General features: G+C 51.5%; 1 protein-coding gene across 1 annotated transcript; it reads left to right on the forward strand.

The window, feature by feature from the left end:
- The first annotated feature begins 10640 nt into the window (after positions 1–10640).
- Positions 10641–12875, forward strand: Foxl3 (forkhead box L3). The gene is made up of 3 exons (XM_006996093.3): positions 10641–10777; positions 11477–11645; positions 11848–12875. The coding sequence occupies exons 1-3, from the start codon at positions 10671–10673 to the stop codon at positions 12220–12222; spliced, it is 651 nt and encodes a 216-aa protein (XP_006996155.1). The 5' UTR covers positions 10641–10670; the 3' UTR covers positions 12223–12875.
- Positions 12876–18665: the final 5790 nt, after the last annotated feature.

The following is an 18665-nucleotide window of genomic DNA, read 5'->3' on the forward strand; positions in this document are numbered from 1 at the left end:
GAGGAAACAGAACTACCGTTGGGCAGTCTGGCTGAGGACAGATCAACTTCCCTTGCCCAGTGTGCCAACTCCAGTGCAGGCTCCCAGGAGGCAGGCCACAAGTGTTGGCTTGTGCAGGTGTCCCTGTCCATGGCCACAGGGGCCCCAGGACATCTCATCACCATTACTCCAATCTAAGGTCATCCACTACCAACAGGCCTATGGGACCCTGTGGCAGGCCAGGCTGAAAAGAGAGTCTTTGTCACTGGGTTACAGAAGTGACGGAGATAGAGATGTGACCAAGTCACTAGACCTGTGAGAACTGCGAATGGACAGCCATCACCCGGGACAGACGTCTGTCATTAGGAATGAAGATGTCAGGCACACCCCACCTCCACAGGTGGATGTCCAGCTGCTAGTGTGACTGGGGACAGGAGCTTGATGGAGGTAAAAAGGGTGATTGACGCCGGGCGTTGGTGGCGCACGCCTTTAATCCCAGCACTCGGGAGGCAGAGGCAGGCGGATCTCTGTGAGTTCGAGGCCAGCCTGGGCTACCAAGTGAGCTCCAGGAAAGGCGCAAAGCTACACAGAGAAACCCTGTCTCGAAAAACAAAACAAAACAAAACAAAACAAAAAAAAAAAAAAAAAAAAGGGTGATTGACTTCACACAGATGGCCCCTACTCCAATGCCACGGGCCCTTATAACATTTTTATAAGGTAATCCCAGCACTTGGAAAGTTGAGGCAGGAAGATGGCTGGGAGTTCCAGGCCAGCCTGGGCTAGAGTGAGACCCCCATCTCAAAAATAAAACAAATCCAGTGAGATGGCTCAGTGAGTAAAGGTGTTTGTCACCAAGGCTGATGACCCAAATCCGATCCCCAGGACCCACATGATGGAAGGAGAGAACAGAGAGTGAATCCATGCAAATGGCGGGACCAGGTACTGAGCAAAGACTGGAGTGGGTCCAGAACCTTGGTGCCCTCTGGGAGTGGTATGGCCTCCCTCCCTGTGAGAGGATCAAGAGGTCTATAAGAGGAGGCATGGAGGCATCTGCTGTGGCTACTCCAGGACAGCATGGATACTCGGGCTGGTGCAAAACCCAGGCGGTGGCCTAGGGTCAAACGCAGATGCTCCGCAGCATGGAAGCCCGTCTTCCTGCTCTTCTCTGGCCTGTGCGCTCACTGGGTTTCATGGCACCTCACCTCAGCCTGCGCGCACAGGGGGTAGGTTGGCCACACCTGTTTCTTTTCATCCTCCTGGCCCATCATCCTCACCCCCACAGTCCCTGTTGTGGGTACCACAAGCCTCTAGAGGGGCCAAAGAACCTTAACTCCTGAAACTCACACCTGCCTTTTACCCCAGTCCAGGGAGCTGTGAGACCACAGGAGGATATGCCAGGGAGGAGCATGGAGGCCACACAGGTTACAAGATGCCTGAGCTGCCATACATTTGATCTCTTCTGTGGGAGGCTGTCTCCATGTGGCAGAAAGACATGAGGGCTGAGGAGCCCTGGCCTGCAGGCTCCATGTGGGTCTGGAAAGATGGCTCATGTCATACAAGCATGAGGAGCTGGCTTCAGATCCCTGGCACCCATATAAAAAACTAAGTGCTGTGGCATATGTCTATACCCCAAGCATGGGGGGGAGGGTAAACAGGCAAATCCTGGAAGTTTACTGGCCAGACAGGCTAGCCAATCAGTGAGCTCAGGTAAATGTGCATCTTACAATAAAATGCAAAGAACAACGTTGATCTTTGCCTCCATAGGCATACACACACACACACACACACACACACACACACACACACACACGCACACGCACACTTGCACATGCACACACGCGCACACACAGACTTGCACCCATGCACATGTACACACATATACACCACACACACATATACACATATGTCATACACATGCTCAATAAAGAAATAAGCACTTGTCTTGCTAGCTAAAGCCAGCAAAGTGGCAGTTGTTTGTTACAGGGATAGATAACTAGTAGACCATGCCGTGGCTTTACATCAGCGGTTCTCAACCAATGGGTCACAACCCCCTTGGAGTCACATATCAGCTGTTTACATTATGATTCCAACAGTAGCAAAATTACAGTTATGAAGTGGCAACGAAATGATTTTATGGTTGGGGGGTCACCAGGACATGAGGAACTGTATTAAAGGGTTGCAGCATTAGGAAGACTGAGAACCCCTGTTTTACATAAACTAAAGACTTCTCCATCAGTTTGTAATTGCTCACACTCACCCAGAGGGACCTGATGATCTTCTGGCTGCATTTCTATATCTTCACTATTTCCACTTTTATGAGTTACTGTACAGGTCCATGCAATGACCTGAATACAGCTGTTTCACAGTAGACTCTAGCAGCGGCTGCTCGGTGACCCAAGGTCAGTTCCACCTATGACAAGGGATCACAACCCTGGTAGCTTAAAACAACAGAAATGTGTTCTCTCACAGTTTGGAAATTGTGAGTCTGAAACCAACGTGTGGACAGAATTGACCACTCTGTCTGCTTTGGGACATTTCAGGCTGTGGCCTCTCTGGTGCCCACTGTCATGTGGCCTCTGAAGTGACTGTGTATCCTGGGTGTCTCTCTGTGGCTCTGAGTTCAAACTTCATTGTCCCTTTTACTGCGAGGACCCAGGTCTTAAAGCAGGACTGTCCTCAAAATCTTCAGTTATCACAGCAAACAGACCCTGTGTGATCTTAGCACTGAGAAGGCAGAGGGAAAACCATCCAGTCTGCCTCATTGGTGAGCTCCAGGCCAATGAGAGAGGTGGACGGCATTCCAGAGGTTGACACCAGGCCTCCTCATGTATACACACACACACACACACACACACACACACACACACACACACACACGTAATAAAACAGATTTTGAAAATGTGTGATGGGGCTTTAGAGATGGCTCAGTGGTTCAGAGCTTCTCTTGCAAAGGACCTGGGTTCAGTTCCCAGCATGCACGTTGTGGCTCACAACCATCTATAACTGTAGTTCCAAGGGATCCAGTTCCCTCTGATAGCCCCCAGGGGCACCAGGCATGCATGCATATGGTGCACATATGTAGGCAAAGCACTCATATTCATTAAAAATAAAAAATAAAATGACGTCAAGAGACTGGGGATGTGGCAGGGGCCCCGAAAGCCAAGAGAAAGGACCTGATCACTGTTGGTAGGTGTCCTTGAGTGTATGTGTGGGCACTTCCAGTTTCACTGGGTTGTTTTTTCCTGAAATCCTCTTCCTTCCCCTCCCTCCACATTCTATCTGTTTTAGCCTCGCTGCCAAGCAGCTTAAAGTACCAAAGCAGAATGTAAACCATCCGATATGGAAGACAAGGAAGCTGAAATAGTATTAAAGGTATGTCCACACTATACTGGGGCTTTTCCAGCCTTTGATTATTAATCCACTAAAAGCCAGTGTGCTGGCACAATAAGCCACTTCCTGGAAGTCAAAAGCATGGGTGACCCACATCTCTGTTTGGAAGCTTGCAACAACTGTGGGCAAGAAATTAGGTGCCACTGTCAGCCCGCTGCCGCCTTCTAAACCAGTGTCTTCACACCTTCTCCAGTTCTCATGTGAGTGAGTGGGCGAGGCAGACCACAAGAACCCACAGACAGTAGCTGCACACTGTTAAATCACCATGGGTGTGAACAAAGCCGATGGCACACCTTTTTAATGTTTCGTTTTCCTTGAAGTCACCTAAAATGTTTGGGTCTGGGGTGATCTGACAGTCCAGTCGACTGCTACCAAACCTGTCCTGGTGCCTGGATAGACTGCATAGAGGACTATCAGCTAATAGTTAGCCGGATGGCCCTTGAGGTTATCCAGTTGGTTTGAGCACACGACAGATGCTCTGAGGAAGCCGCACAGCAACCACAGACGCTTGCTGAAGCACAACTCTGGCTTCAGAAGATGCTCTCCTAGCTGTTAAACAGCTTACTCTAACTCCCTTTGGGGTTGAACAACCCTTCCAAAAGGGTTGCATGTCAGATATCCTGCATGTCGGCGGATATCTATATTATCATTCAGAGCCGTAGCAAAGTTACAGTTGTGAAGTAGCAATGATATAATTTTCTGGTTTGGGGGGGTCACCACAGCATGAGGAACTGTATTAAAGGGTCGTAGCATTAGGAAGGTTGAGAACCACTGCTCTGCTGCTGCTGATGGTGGTGATGGTGGTGATGATGATGATGGTGATGATGATGATGGTGGTGGTGGTGGTGGTAATGATGGTGATGATGGTGATAATAATGGTGGTGATAATGATGGTGGTGATGATGATGATGGTGATGGTGGTGATGATGATGATGGTGGTAATGATGGTGATGATGGTGGTGATGATGATGATGGTGATGGTGGTGATGATGATGGTGGTGGTGGCAATGATGGTGATGATGATGATGATGATGATGATGATGATGATTCAATGACAGAGACAGAAGGGCAGCTGAAGAGTCCCAGAGGGGAAGCAATGCCAGGAAGCAGAGACAATGAGAGGGAATAGAAGTAGAGAGGGCAGAGAGCCCAAGGATGGAAGACTGAGAACAACCACAGACTAAAAACTGAGAACCACAGTGATTGAGAGAGTGCCAAGAATCTGCCAAGACTCAAGGGCCCAGGGTCCCAACCTAGGCCTTGAGAGTTGAAACCCTGGCTGCTGTCGAGCACCCAAGGCAAGTTTGGAAGCTGTGACATTCATGCTGCTGTGACTAAGCTGTGACGCCGCTGCCTCTGCTGCCGTTCACTGCTGCTGGAAGCTGCCAAGTGCCAGGGTCACTGGTGGTTAAATCTCAGAGCAACAAGTCTCCAACCTGAGCACCTGGAGGCATAGTCCTGTGGCTGCTAAAGCCAGGAGCAATAGGGCCCTGGTTCTGGGGACTTGGAACTGTGAGCTCCTGGCTCCGCCTGTCCAATCTCTAGGTCTTTGGTACTCAAGGGACAAGGACAGGCAGCCACCACCAGATGTTCTGTTTTGTGTCTAAGACCATGTTCCTTATAGCCCAGCCTGGCCTCAAACTTGCTATATATTAATAGCTGATACTGACATTGAACTCCTGACCCTCCTGCCTCCACCTTCACAATGCTGAGAACACAAGCGTGTACCCCCATCCCTGTTTCATGCAATGCTTGGAATGCAAACCAAGGCCTCACACTACATAATGCATTTAAAGCCAGCCTGGGATATATGAGACCTTGTCTTCAAAACAAAACAAAAACAGGGCTGGAGAAATTTCTCAGTGGTTATCTCCCTTTCAGAGGACCTGAGTTCAGTTCCCAGCACCCACATCAGGTGGCTCACAACCACCTGTGACTCCAGATCCAGGGATTTTGGACACCTCTGGCACCATACTCATGCACATATATGCACTCACATACACATAAATAAAACTAAATTCTTTTAAAAAGAAAAATTATTAAAAAGAAGTTCAAGGCCATCTTAGACTGTGTTGTGAGTTCATGAGACTATCTTAAAAAATAGATTTACAGTCAATGTTATCTGCATTTAGCAGAATGGACAAAGATTCTCTTCTGTCCCTGGTTCTCATGAGCATACATGTGAGTGTCTGTTTTAGATTAAATAAGGATAGGTGAAATGGCAGTATGGTTTCACATATGATCCAGAAACACATGGACCAGGAACTCTGATCATTTCTTAGTTAGGGTTTTTATTGCTGTGAAGAGACACCAGGACCATGACAACTCTTACACAGGAAAACATTTAGTTGGGATTGGTTTGCAGTTCAGAGGTTTAGCCCATTATCATCATGGCAGGAAACATGGTGGCATGCAGGCAGACATGGTACTGGAGAAGGAGCCAAGAGTTCCACCTCAGGATAGTGGGCCTGGCTTGAGCATTTGAAACCTCAAAGCCAACCCCTAGTAACGCACTTCCTCCAACAAGGCCACACCCCCTAATCCCTGTCAAGTATCCCCACTCTCTAATAACCAAGCATTATATGAGCCTATAGGGGCCATTCCTATTCAAACCACCACTGGTCATATATTCATCATGACTATGCAGGTTTGCATGGGGCCATGAAAGGGTATCATATGGATGCCATGCTGCCTGGGTGTGAGAATGGGGGTAGGACACCCGTGGCAGATGCAAGCACAGGGATTCGAGATGAAGTGCATGGCACAGTGGTCTTTGGCTACATCTGCCAGAGCATCATGGAGACAAATGCTGTTTTGTCCAATGAGTCTGCTTCCTGATGGGTAAACCCATTCCCAGGGATGGAATCATTCCCTCCTGGAGACTGCCAGGAAACTTGGGAAGTAAACAAACTCACAAGTTTCAGGAAGCTCCTCAAACTTACAGGCTTCACAAGGCCCCTCACCAGAGTAACACAAACAGTAACATTTGCTCCCACAGGGTAAACCTGGGCTAGTCTTACAGGGAACTCCAAGGATGCAACTTTTCTGAATGTCACCCATTTGGGCCATGTGCTTGTAGGGAACCCCAATAAACTCATTGCTTCACTGAGCTAGACCTGGGTGGAATGTTTTCTTTGATCTGTATGGGCCTGTTCTCATCTCCCCAGGAAAGGCCACGCAACACTTACGGAGATAAAAGAGGCTGAATGAGTGGATAGTTCTGGAATATCAAGGTGTGTAGTACTCAGCTTCCCTTTGGGTTTTTTCAAGTGTAAAACTCACAGCAGCCCTTCAGAACTGTCTAGAGAAGGGAAATGTGAGCTTGGTTAGGACTCTCACTAGGGACACATGTATACCCAGGCAAGGCAGGAGACAGGACAGGTGCCTCCGGGTGGAGTCGTCAGTCCAAGCCTTCTAGTGATGGGAGGAGGATCCAGATGTGGATGTGACCTTGTCTGTGAGGCCAGGTGTTCGACTTCCCACATGTATCACCCTGCTCCCTCCTTCCCATGGTAACTATTTTCTATGCCCTCCAACTGTTCAGCCCCAGCTCAGGGGTCTCCTTTGACCCTCAATTCCCTTTACACGACAGCCTCTCAGCTCTGCCTTCCAGTGCTCATAGAATCTGTACCACCTCCCACTGCCCCTGTCCACACAACTCCCTACACCCCAGACCCCCCTCCAGCAGAACACAAGAGGGGATAGTGGGAGGGGGGCACCCAGGCTGTTCCCACACTTTAGTGCCACATAGGCACTCCTGGATGGAGGAGCCGCTGCCCTGTGCTCCAAAGGCTTAGGCAGAGAGAATCTCAAGTTTCAGGCCAGCCTGAACTACATTGTAAGACCCTATGTCAATACATACATACATACATGCATACATACATACATACATACATACATACTGGGGAAATGGCTCAGTAGGTAAGAACCCAGGCTGTACAACCATGAGAACCTATGTTTGAATCCCCAGAACCCATGTAAAAATCCAGGTATGACTGAATGTGTGTGTGTGTGTGTGTGTGTGTGTGTGTGTGTGAGACCCCACTACTGTGAAGGATGGGGACAGGAGGGTCACTGGGACTTGTTGATTGCCAGTGAGCCTCCAGGTTCAGCGACAGGTGAACACAACCTTCCCTCACACACAAACTCTCTGACACCTATTAATCTTGCTTAACTTCCCCTCTGTTTTAAGCGGGTGTTAGACTTTAATTTAAACATCCCCAATACTCTTACCTGTAAGCATTTTTATATGTGTGTGTGTTTGCCTGCATGTATGCCTGTTAACACATGTGTGCAGTACCCAAGGATGCCAGAAGAGGGCGCCAGATCCCCTGGGACTGGAGTTACAGATAGCTGTCAGCTCCCATTTGGGTGCTGGGAACTGAACTCAGGTTCTCTGCAAGAGCAGCCAGTGCTCTTCACCACTGAGCCATCTCCCTAACCCCTTTAAAGCAAATTTTTTTTTTTGAGACAAGGTCTCACGTATCCCAGGCTGGCCTCCAACTCACTAAGTAAGTGAGGTTACTTTGAACAGCCTCCTGAATGCTAAGATCACCTCTGTACACTACCACCCCTGATGCTGAGGGTGGAACTGAGGGCCTTGTGCCACGCCCCCTGCCCCTCATTTTAACTGTATTGGTTGGCATGAGATATAGCCGGTATCTTGGATTAGCAGTCACATTGCCATGTCCCACCGTGCTGTCAAAAACTGCCACCATGCCACCGTCTCCAGCCCCAAGCTCACAACCTCCTTTCTAACTGCATTTGCCCGGTTCGGGCGTCGAGAGTTAAGCTGAGACTTTCGTGTCACGCTGAACATCCTCAGGGTCCGTCACACTGTGACACAGGCCAGATGCCACCCCACCACCACCACCACCACCCCCAACCCCCACCGTCTACAACTGAGTGAGTACAGCTCTCAGCAGAAGATACCGCAGGAAATCATGGCTTTGGATTCAGGGACAACGCTCCAGCAAAGCAAGGAAAAATAAGCCAGTTAGGCTTTGTCAAAAAATCCAACATGTTGCCGGGCGTGGTAACGCACACCTTTAATCCCCAGCACCTGGGAGGCAGAGGTAGGCGGATAGCTATGAGTCCCAGGCCAGCCTGGTCTACAGAGCGAGTTCCAGGACAGCTAGAGCTGTTACACAGAGAAACCCTGTCTGGGGGGAGGGGAAGGGACACATGGTACAGTGCCTCAAGGGACGCTATGAAGCAAGTGATGACCACAGGGTGGGAGAGAACATGGGCAAGTTTCATGTCTGAAGGAAAACCAGCATCCTTATCTGATGTCATTCATCTTTTGATGAATGCTCCACGTGTGTCTTGCCGTCTGGGTCTGTAGGTCCGTGTTATACAGAAGAGTCTCCCCTCTTCCTCCATTTCCCTGTCACCCTTCCTGTCCCCGTCCCCCCTCAGGCCTCTGGGGCAGTGTTGGATTTTTACCCACCTGCTCTCCTCACAAAGCCAAGATGGCTGCACAGCACCCTCCATCCCATCTGCCCTCCTCTCCATGAGGCCTTAGACTCCTCCCTTTGGAAAGCAGCGTGGATCTCTTCCCTCAGTTCTGAGTGAGCCTGTGACTATCGGAAGGAGACGGTGCCATCGCTAAAGTGGCATCATAAGGCCGTGCCGTGTCTCCTGGTCTCGCAGGTGTCCTGTGAGTCAGGCTATAAAGTGGGTAAACATCTGAGATTGGGGTTTCTGCTCCATTGGGGGGGGGTTCAGCCTGATCCCTGCATACACCAGGAGTCCCTCCCTCTCTACTGCCTGCATAGGGCTCATTCACAACATGGACACTGCACGGTTTACTTAACCACGCACCTGTTGAAAAGCAGGTTCCCAATCAGAAGATGTTTCCACTTAAGCCTCTCGGAGCCTATGGGGCTGATTGCAGGTTTCTGTATGACTCGTGTAGAGGTGTATTATGGGATATATGGGTCATATGGTAATCACGTGTTTATATAGTTTTTTTTTGGTTTTTTGTTTTGTTTGTTTGTTTGTTTTGTTGTTGTTGTTGTTGTTTCTTTTCTTTTTCTTTCTTTCTTTTTTTTTTTTTTTTTGCCTCACTCTGCAGGGTAGGCTGACAAGAAACACATGGTCCTCCTGCCTCGGCCTAATGAGTGCCAGGATCATAGGCCTATGCTGCCACTGCTGACTACGTGCTTTGTTTATTTTTGTAATTGACCAATTGTTTCAGAGAGGGGCTGTGCTCTTGATTTCCCCCACATTCTTGACTCCTGCTGCTGAGTGTGACCTCGACTAGAACAGTAACCAGGCCACCGTGGCACAAACAGCACCACCCACTGCGCCCAAGCTTCTTCAAAGAGGACCTCAGTGTCATCCAGCTAGGTGGACATCCACTAGTCCCCAACAATGAAGTACCCCTGAAGGTGCTGCCCTAAAGGGGAAACTTTCCCAAGGCTAGCCCTGGCCTCTCATCTCTCTGGGTTCACAGACATGGCTCCTAGTCTGACTTCTATGAATTATTGGAAAGAAGTCCCCGGACGACTGCCAGGGGTCCCCCAAGACATCCCACGTCACCACAGTTTCCCAGACTCTGACTCAGGTGCCCCTAGTGGGCACCTTACTCCTCCCAGGGCCAGAGAGCCCGTAGGAAGCTCAAAAGACTCTCCGTGGTCCCGGGGGACCCAGAGCGCCCATGGGAGGACACTTTTAGGCAGAGCTGGACAGTGGAAGGAGGACTCGGGATGCTGTAAGAAACTCTGGGCCTTGGAGTCATCATTCACCTGGTGCAATGGGAAAACAGGACGCCAGGACCCGGCAGGAGCCCCCATCTACCTGGACCAGGATCTGCGCCCTAGGGCTGAAAGCAGCCAGCCTCTGTCTTATAGGAGAGGGACAGCAGCTCGGCTCTCTAGGACTGGCCCCCATCACTTCTAGCTGTGGGTCTAGCAATGTGCCCAGAGTCTCCGAATGAGGATTCTACAGGCCCTGCAACAGGCTCAGAGTTGGCCTCAGGGGAGAGCGGACAGGGGTCGCCCTGTCTGTGGGGCCAGATCACCCTCCAGACCTCCCTTGCCGGCAGCGGGTCAGAAGGTGGCGACGCCCCCCGCTGCGCTCCCCACTCTGTGGTGGCTGGGGACAACCCCCGCACTGGGATTGGACGCCAGAGAACCAGGCGGAGCGGGCGGGGACCCCAGAAGCCCAGGCTCCCCGCGTCCTGCATGCAGATGCTGTTGGCCCAGCCAGGGGAAACCAGTGCCCGGCCCACGGCTGGCGGCCAGCGCGGAGGAGGAGGCGGCGGCGGCGCCAGGGCTGGCCAGCACAAGGTGGTCACGATGTTTGACAGCTCCCAGTACCCCTATAACTGCTTCAATGACGACGCCGACGACTACCCTGCCGGCAGCTCCGACGAGGAAAAAAGGCTCACAAGACCAGCATACAGGTGACCCCGGGGCAGGTGACAGGGCCCCGGACTAGGGAGAGGTGGGATTCCTTTCTTATGCGGGCCTTGGAGGAAGGACATATTCTAGTGCACTGTGGAGACAGCCGGGAGGGGGGAAGGGGGGGGAGAACGGGGCAGGGGCACCAAGAGCTAGTGGATAGTGGAGTCTGGGTAGAAGTGGGAACAGCAAGGAGATTATCAAACGACAGCTTCTTCTGTACCCCAGCGCTCCACTGGAGTCTTGGGGGGCGGTATGGGTGTGCTGAAAGGGATTCATTTAGCAGGCCCCTGGCAGCTTTAAAGAGTCCTGCCGGGTCTAGAAGACCTATTGGAGACTCCAGAAGGCTTCGGGGGTTCCAGAGTCTCAGTGCTCAGAGGGTCTCGGGGTTCAGAGGGTCCTGGGGGTCTCGAGCGGGTTTGGGGAGGCTTCAGGGGGTAAAGAGTGTCTCAGAGGGACCGGGGTGCTTCCGAGGGCCCGGGAGACTCCAAAGGATCTTGGAGGGCTTCAGAGGTTCGGTAGAGGCAGCCTGCTGAGCTCTGGCCGGTTCTTGGAGCTCCAGTGGATGGGGGCGTGGAGGGTGTCCATCTGGTCTCCAGGGTTCCAGGCAGTCCCAGGGCAGATCTGAGTTTATCAGCGCTTCTGCGGTTTCAGCGCCACCCCGCCTGATGCAGCCCCTCTGTCTGGCACCCCTGTCGCAGCTACATCGCGCTGATCGCCATGGCCATCCAGCAGAGCCCCGCGGGACGCGTGACCCTGTCCGGCATCTACGACTTTATTATGCGCAAGTTCCCCTATTACCGCGCCAACCAGCGCGCCTGGCAGAACTCCATCCGGCACAACTTGTCGCTCAACAGCTGCTTCGTCAAGGTGAGCCCCTCCCCCGCCCGCCGCTCGCACTGGACCCCCATGTGTCCCCACTCATCCTCGGTGACAAGGGGGGAGGGGTGTCACCACCCGCACTAAGACGAGTGTCTTGCTAGCAGATCCCCGCTGGGGCCCGCTATTCACTTGCCAGAGGTGCGACCTGCCCCAGGCTTGGGGACGCTCGCTGAGCCCCACACTCCCGCAGGTGCCACGAACTGAGGGCCACGATAAGGGCAAAGGCAACTACTGGACGTTCGCGGGTGGCTGCGAGTCCCTCCTGGATCTTTTCGAGAATGGCAACTTCCGTCGGCGACGCAGGCGACGCGGCCCCAAGCGCGAGGGACCTCCAGGTTCCCTCGAGCCAGCAGCGCGCGGGTCCCCGGACCCCGACAGCGCGCGAGCCCCAGACCGCGAAGCCCAGGCTAGCCCTGCCACACACAGAGACATCAAATTCAGCATTGACTACATCCTGTCTTCCCCGGACCCTTTCCCTGCGCTCAGGTCGCCCTGTCACTTCCAGGAAGCCAGGTATCCAGCACTGGAGCCCCATCAAATGAGCTTCCATTTTTGGGCAGCATGAGGTGGCCTCCGAAGCTCTGAAGTCCGTTGAGGACTTGGGCCTGATCTCCCCTGAAGGAACGACTTGAACCAGGGGTCTTGAATCAAGAACCCTGGACGTTGCCACATCTACATACATCTTCCCAGACTGCCCGGGGAACTCAGCTCTCCACTTGGAGGAAAGCTCTGGAGACCTTCTTATAAAAGGTATTTATGGTGGTGTTGTGACTTTATAACAAATAAAAATAGTTCTTTCGCAGGAAAACCTGGCTCGGATTCAGCTCCACTTCAGGATTTGCTGTGGACTCACTGAAGCCCCTACATGGAGCTGTAAAATCACCTGAGGCTCCCTGGAATCAGATAGCATTTTGTCCTCAGTCATGTGACAGGTGGCTTTGTAGACACCGCCATTCCAAAGTTAAAGTGTGTTCAGTAACTTATTCATGACGCTGTTAAGGCCTTCCCTGTAGCTAAAAACAATGAGATTTAAAACAGCGAGGACAGGTGTTAACCTATCCTGGGGCTCTTACGCCAAGGCTTACAATGATGTCAAGCTATGAGTGGACATGATCAGAAGTAGCCTGTGTTCTCAGGAGAAATGTTCCTCCCAGACCAGGCATGAGGACACAGGCCTGTCGTCCCAACACTTAGGAGGATTACAAGTTCAAGGCTCACCTGGGCAAAATTAATGAGATCTTGCTTCAAAATAAAAAGACATTTTAAAAATTTAAGTGGCATGTAATTTCTATACAGGGAAGAAGAGAGGAAGGAAGGAAGGAAGGAAGGAAGGAAGGAAGGAAGGAAGGAAGGAAGGAAGGGTGTGGAGGGGGTAGGGAACTTTACCCTGATTCTACTCCGTCCCCCCCAGCTTCCTTGCACGCGGGTACTCTAGCAGGGGACGGTGCACCGAACCGCACAGCAAGTGCTCAAGCCAGGAGTGGAGGTATACTCCCTTTGAAATGTAAATGATTTTCTTACCATTGAGATGGGCAGTTTAAAGAACACAATTTAGGCACAGTGACAAAATCCGTCCAATGGTCCCATTTTTTCACCAACCCACATCAACTGTTTGCTGTGACTTAATTTGGACATTCACAATCTCATGCACTCTGTGACTATTTCCTTGAATGACAAAATCGCTCCCCAACCAGGCTAGTTGTCTCAATTGAGAATTACAGTCCCACTTGGGTTTAGAAATGGGCTTCAGGAAAAGAAAGGTGGGCAGAGCCAGGCGGTAGTGGCACACCTTTAATCCCAGCACTCAGGAGGCAGAGCCAGGTGAGTTTGAGGCCAGCCTGGGCTACAGAGCAAGATCCAGGACAGGCACCAAAACTACACAGAGAAACCCTGTATCAAAAAAGAAAAGAAAAGAAAAGAAAAGAAAAGAAAAGAAAAGAAAAGAAAAGAAAAGAAAAGAAAAGAAAGAAGGAAGGAAGGAAGGAAGGGAGAAAGAAAGAAAGAAAGAAAGAAAGAAAGAAAGAAAGAAAGAAAGAAAGAAAGAAAGAAAGAAAGAGAGAAAGAGAGAAAGAGAGAAAGAGAGAAAGAGAGAAAGAGAGAAAGAGAGAAAGAGAGAAAGAGAGAAAGAGAGAAAGAGAGAAAGAGAGAAAGAGAGAAAGAGAGAAAGAAAGAGAAAGAAAGGTGGGTAGAGGCAGGATGGAGTCACAGGAGAGATCTCTTAGGCCTAGCTACCATTCCAGCCTGATGGAGTAATCCCTTTGTTCTCATGCCTGCTTGATAGAGCCCTTACAGGCTGGAGAGAATAGAAGGGCCTCTGGGGCCCTGCTGGAGATCTCCTTGAAGGAATATGCCTGCTCTCTGACCTCTAGACCCTGCTGAGCACAGCCTCTGCCTAGAAGCTGTTCCCCACCCAAGCTAGAAAGAGGAGAGGGAGCCCTCCTCCAAAGCCCTTTCCAAAGGTGCAGCCTACCCCTACCCCAACTTGCAATACCACCCGTGAGTTTCCAGAACTCTGATGCTCCCACCAACATGTCCAGCATGCTTGTGGACTCTGCTGTGTTATGGCCAGGCATAACATGGCACCCAGACCTGTCCCTGCTCCATGCTGGCTCCCTCCTCTGCCCCGGCTTGTCTGTGCTGTCAGGATGGTCTTTGTGAGTGCACGTGTGTGTGTGTGTGTGTGTGTGTGTGTGTGTGTGTGTGTGTGTGTGTGTTTGTGTGTGTGTGTACACTCACGCAACTCTGGTCATGCTTTCTGTCTGTGTCCTTGCTTAGTATACCCGGTCTTCGGGCGTGCTAAAAGCATCTATGTGAGATGACTTAGGACACAGATGGCACACACATCAGCGGTAGCTCACACAGTGTTCGAATATTCACTTTTTCCAGCTACCAACCAAGCAAATAAAAGTTGTGTTTCATCGTTTGGATGCTTGCTTGCTTGCTTCCGACAGTTTGTTCTAGTTAGCAAAGCCTGATTTGAAACCCGAAAGCCTCTTGCCCTGAGCCAGACAGAGGGGCTTAGGGAGACTCAGTCCCTCTGCACAAGGGTTCACTGCCAAACCATCTCCACAGCCACAGATGGGAAAGGTGAGGACGGTGCCAGGTGAGGCTGGTGTAGCTTGAGGTACACTTGGCGGTCACTTTGCCGAGGCTATCAATCATGTTCTTTAGAAGCAAAGGGACATTTCCAGTTTGCCAGTGTATGATATCCCACGACGTCGGGAGTGAGTGGCATTTAATACCAATAACATAACAGAGGTGAGGGCTGGCCGTGACCTATTCAAATGTCGCTGCCACCACGCAGACTCGCCCAACGTGATTATAATTAAATACTTTATGCCGCTCTTGCAAATCTGCAGATTGATCATCGATACGTACATTACCAGCGCATTACCCCGAGCAGATGTCTGCCACGCACGTGTCACGGATCAGTAGGTTTCCATTAACAAAGTTGGGAGGTGCTGCCAAGTGCAAGTTCGGGGAGGGGAGAATGTATTTGAGTTACCACGGTCCCAACCGAAGTTCCTGGGCTGGACTGCAAATCTCTGTGGCCCCAGAAGAAAGCAGAGGGAGCGCAGCCAGCTTCAGAGGGCAGAACACCTAATTCAGACTGTAGCTCTCCACGCGGGGTCTGGTGGAAGACCCAGCAACCTCCCTAGCCGGCAGTGGAAGAGAGCCGTTTCCTGCAGCAAGTCAGGCTGTACCTTTGGGTTCCTCTGCCCATCAGGTGCAGCCTGCCTCCTGGAGGCTGTTGACTAGTCAATACAGCAAACACTCCACGCTGGTATAGCCACCACCATGGGCTACAGGGGCACAGGGCACTGCCAAAAGCGGAGACCCTAAGAAAAGGCACCCTGTGGGAGCCCATCCTAGGCTGGAAAGGATTTGGGGCTTGCAGAGTCGATCAGATAGCAACTATGGCTCCAGGCAGGCATAGGAATAGATCCCAGATTGCCCCAGACCCCATGTTACCCCAGGTCAGACTGGCCTTTCTTTAACCTTGGGACTGAGCACTGAGGCCCCCCCATTGCTCGCTTGGACACCCCACTTCCTTGAAACCTCTTCCCGTTCTCACACAGGCTACCTTGCAGTATCCCTCGGGCATTTGAGGCAGACAGAGAGACAAGGGTCTTTTCTTCTGTCCTCTGCCTGTGGCTCTATCCCATCTTTTTGGAATGGTCTGCAGAGGCCTCCTGTTCTCAGGCTCTCCCCTCCCCCCTGCCTCAGTTTCCTCACCAAAGCCAGGTTCTCTCCCACCTCCTGAGTTATGACACTATAAGGAAACCCCACCCCACCCCCAGGGCAGGCCTGGGCTGTGAGGTCCAAACTAGAGTGTGTTCATCTCAAAGCCGGGGTTCCAGGAGGTCTCAAACATTCTAGGCTTAGAACCCAGGCTGGAACCTGTTTCTCTCCAAACAGTCAACATGAGGATAGGTATCGTGGGACCCATGGCAGTCCTGTGTTCCTCCCAATGTCGGGTCCATCTTTGTCTGCCTCCCACCAGCCCGAACACGCCCCTCACCCCCTCTGCCAGCCATTGGTTTTACCTAGGCAATTTCCAGATGACCTTCCAGGTTCTGATGACATCTGCTAGCCTGCCGCATGCAGTATTTACTAGCTTGAATCTGAGAAATCCACTTCTGTAGCTTGGGATTCTGGCCTTTGAGCAGCTGATCTGTGTCTCCTAGTTTGTGGGAGCCACCAAAGGTCTCATGGGGAATAGAGAAGGCCGTGGCTGGACTGGAGAGAGGTTGAAGGTGTCCCTCCTTGTCAGACTGAGGATCTGTAAGAAAGCTTCTGCAGAGCAAGGTCATCTGCCCAGGTGCATGGTGACAGGGCCACCCCTGGAGTGGGAATGCTGGGCAGCTGCTCCCTGCAGCACTGGGTGCTGCATCCAGCACACAGGCTAGGAGAATGGGGGGTGGGAGGCAATCAGCCATCCACAGGAGCCTAGAAACCCAGCCACCACGTGGTCAAGGGACAGGCTGACAGGTCTCCACATCACAGCAGCAGCATCCAGTGTGTGCCAAACTTTCTCTCTGCCTGGCACTGCTCTGAGAGTCTCACCTCAAGGCTGCAGTAAACTGGAGTTAGAAACACTGTCTACTGAACTGGAGAAATGGCTTTGAGATAGAGGTCCCAGCACCTACATCAGATGGCTCACAACCGCCTGTAACTCCAGTTCCAGGGGACCAACGCTTTCCTCTGGCCTCCCGAGTACCCACACTTGTACACATATCCTCACGCAGATGAACGTGCATTCACATAATTAAAAGTAAAAATAAACCTATGGTTGTGCTTGCTGGTGGCGCACACCTTTAATCCCAGCACCTGGGAGGCAGAAGCAGGTGGATCTCAAGGAGTTCCAGGCCAGCCTGGTCTACAGAGCAAGTCCCAGGCTAACCAGAGCTACATAGTGAAATCTTATCTCAAAAACAAAACAAAACCCGTTGAGATGGCTCAGTGGGCAAAGGTGCTGACCACCAAGCCCGGCTACCTCCATTGCATCCCCAGAAACCACACTGTAAAAGGAAAGCGTCAATTTCTAAATGTTGACGCTTGACCTCAGTGCACTCCGTGACACATGGATACCCTCACACATCCACCCAAATACACCTAAACACACAAAATTAGGAAATGTAATATTTTTTAAATTGACTGTCTACTAGCTGAAGTGCTGTTCCAGAGATAAGGTGACCTGGAACAGTCCAGCCCCTTCACTGTGGCTCAGCTGCTGAGCTGCTGGTGTCCCTGCCCGGGCGGGAGGGGGTGTTCCCTTCCAGTGGGACATCAGTGAAGGACCGATGTCTAGGGGGATACCATCAGTGCCCACCCTCTCAGGAGGAGTTACATGAGAGAGAGAGAGAGAGAGAGACAGAGACAGAGACAGAGAGAGCATGGCCTGTGACCTGTGATGTGATTTTTTATTGTTAGTTTGTTTCCCAAACTAACAATCTATGAACAGTTACAGAATTACACTTCCATTTTCATTCTGCACAAAATGCCAGTCAGATCCTGGGCAAAAAGTGCCTGGTCCTCACGCTCCGCTGTGCAGGGGGGGACAATCCCCAAACCAGCGCGGAGCTCGTGAAGCCCGACAGAAATTAACAGGATCGTGTATGCACCCAGTACAATTACATTCAGGCCAGCTTTAGGCGACTTCAAACCTAGGTTCCAAATAAGATGTGCGTTCACTGAACTGAAACACAGGGTATTAGATTTATAATAAACACAGAGAGAGGTCACATGGGGCTGCCATTTCTCAAGAGGAAAGGAAATTGGATGGGAATGTCAGGACTTTATTCAGCTTGGCCCTGTGCTCTGCGTTGAGTCCAGGTGACAAAGAGGAGTCATTGGCCGAGGGTAACCCAGTCTGGAGCACCTGCCATGTCCTGGGTTGTGTCGCTGGAGGAGCTCTCTGTGTAGTCCAGGCGGCCCTTTCATTTGAGGCCATCCTGTCTCCAGCCTCCAGAGGGGTGACATCATAGCTAGGCTTATATTTCTTTTGGGGACAGAGGAGGTTTTGAGTTTGGGACCTTCCTGCCTCCGCCTCCCCATCGTTGGCAGGACAGGTGCGCACCACCACACCCAACTTCAGGCTCTTTCTGTGCCCCCTGGCCCCACCTGCGCTCAGAATGGAATCCAGAGCATTGCACCTGCTAGCAAGTACTGTGTCCCCAACTCCCAGGCTTTCTCTGTAAGTGTCGAGGGGATGTACTCACCCAGATCCAAGAAACAAGGGAGGTGCTACAGTGTTCTGGAGGCCACATATGCCGTCATCTAGGGCTTCTTGTAATCGCTGAGCTGGGGGGGGGGGGTTTACTGAGGACTACCTTACCCTCCAGGGCACATCAGCACCAGGACTCCCCAAGGCCCTTCCCCTCTTAAAAAATCTCTGGTGTAGATGTGGAAGAGATTGACAGGAAGGAACTGGGTAGCTTTGCCTCCATGGCAGGCAGTTTGGTGGGCAAGATAGCTCTTTCCTGGTCAGGGTGACCTCTGAACTCG

The sequence above is a fragment of the Peromyscus maniculatus genome, chromosome 23 (assembly GCF_049852395.1).
Source record: "Peromyscus maniculatus bairdii isolate BWxNUB_F1_BW_parent chromosome 23, HU_Pman_BW_mat_3.1, whole genome shotgun sequence".
Classification (NCBI taxonomy): domain Eukaryota; kingdom Metazoa; phylum Chordata; class Mammalia; order Rodentia; family Cricetidae; genus Peromyscus; species Peromyscus maniculatus.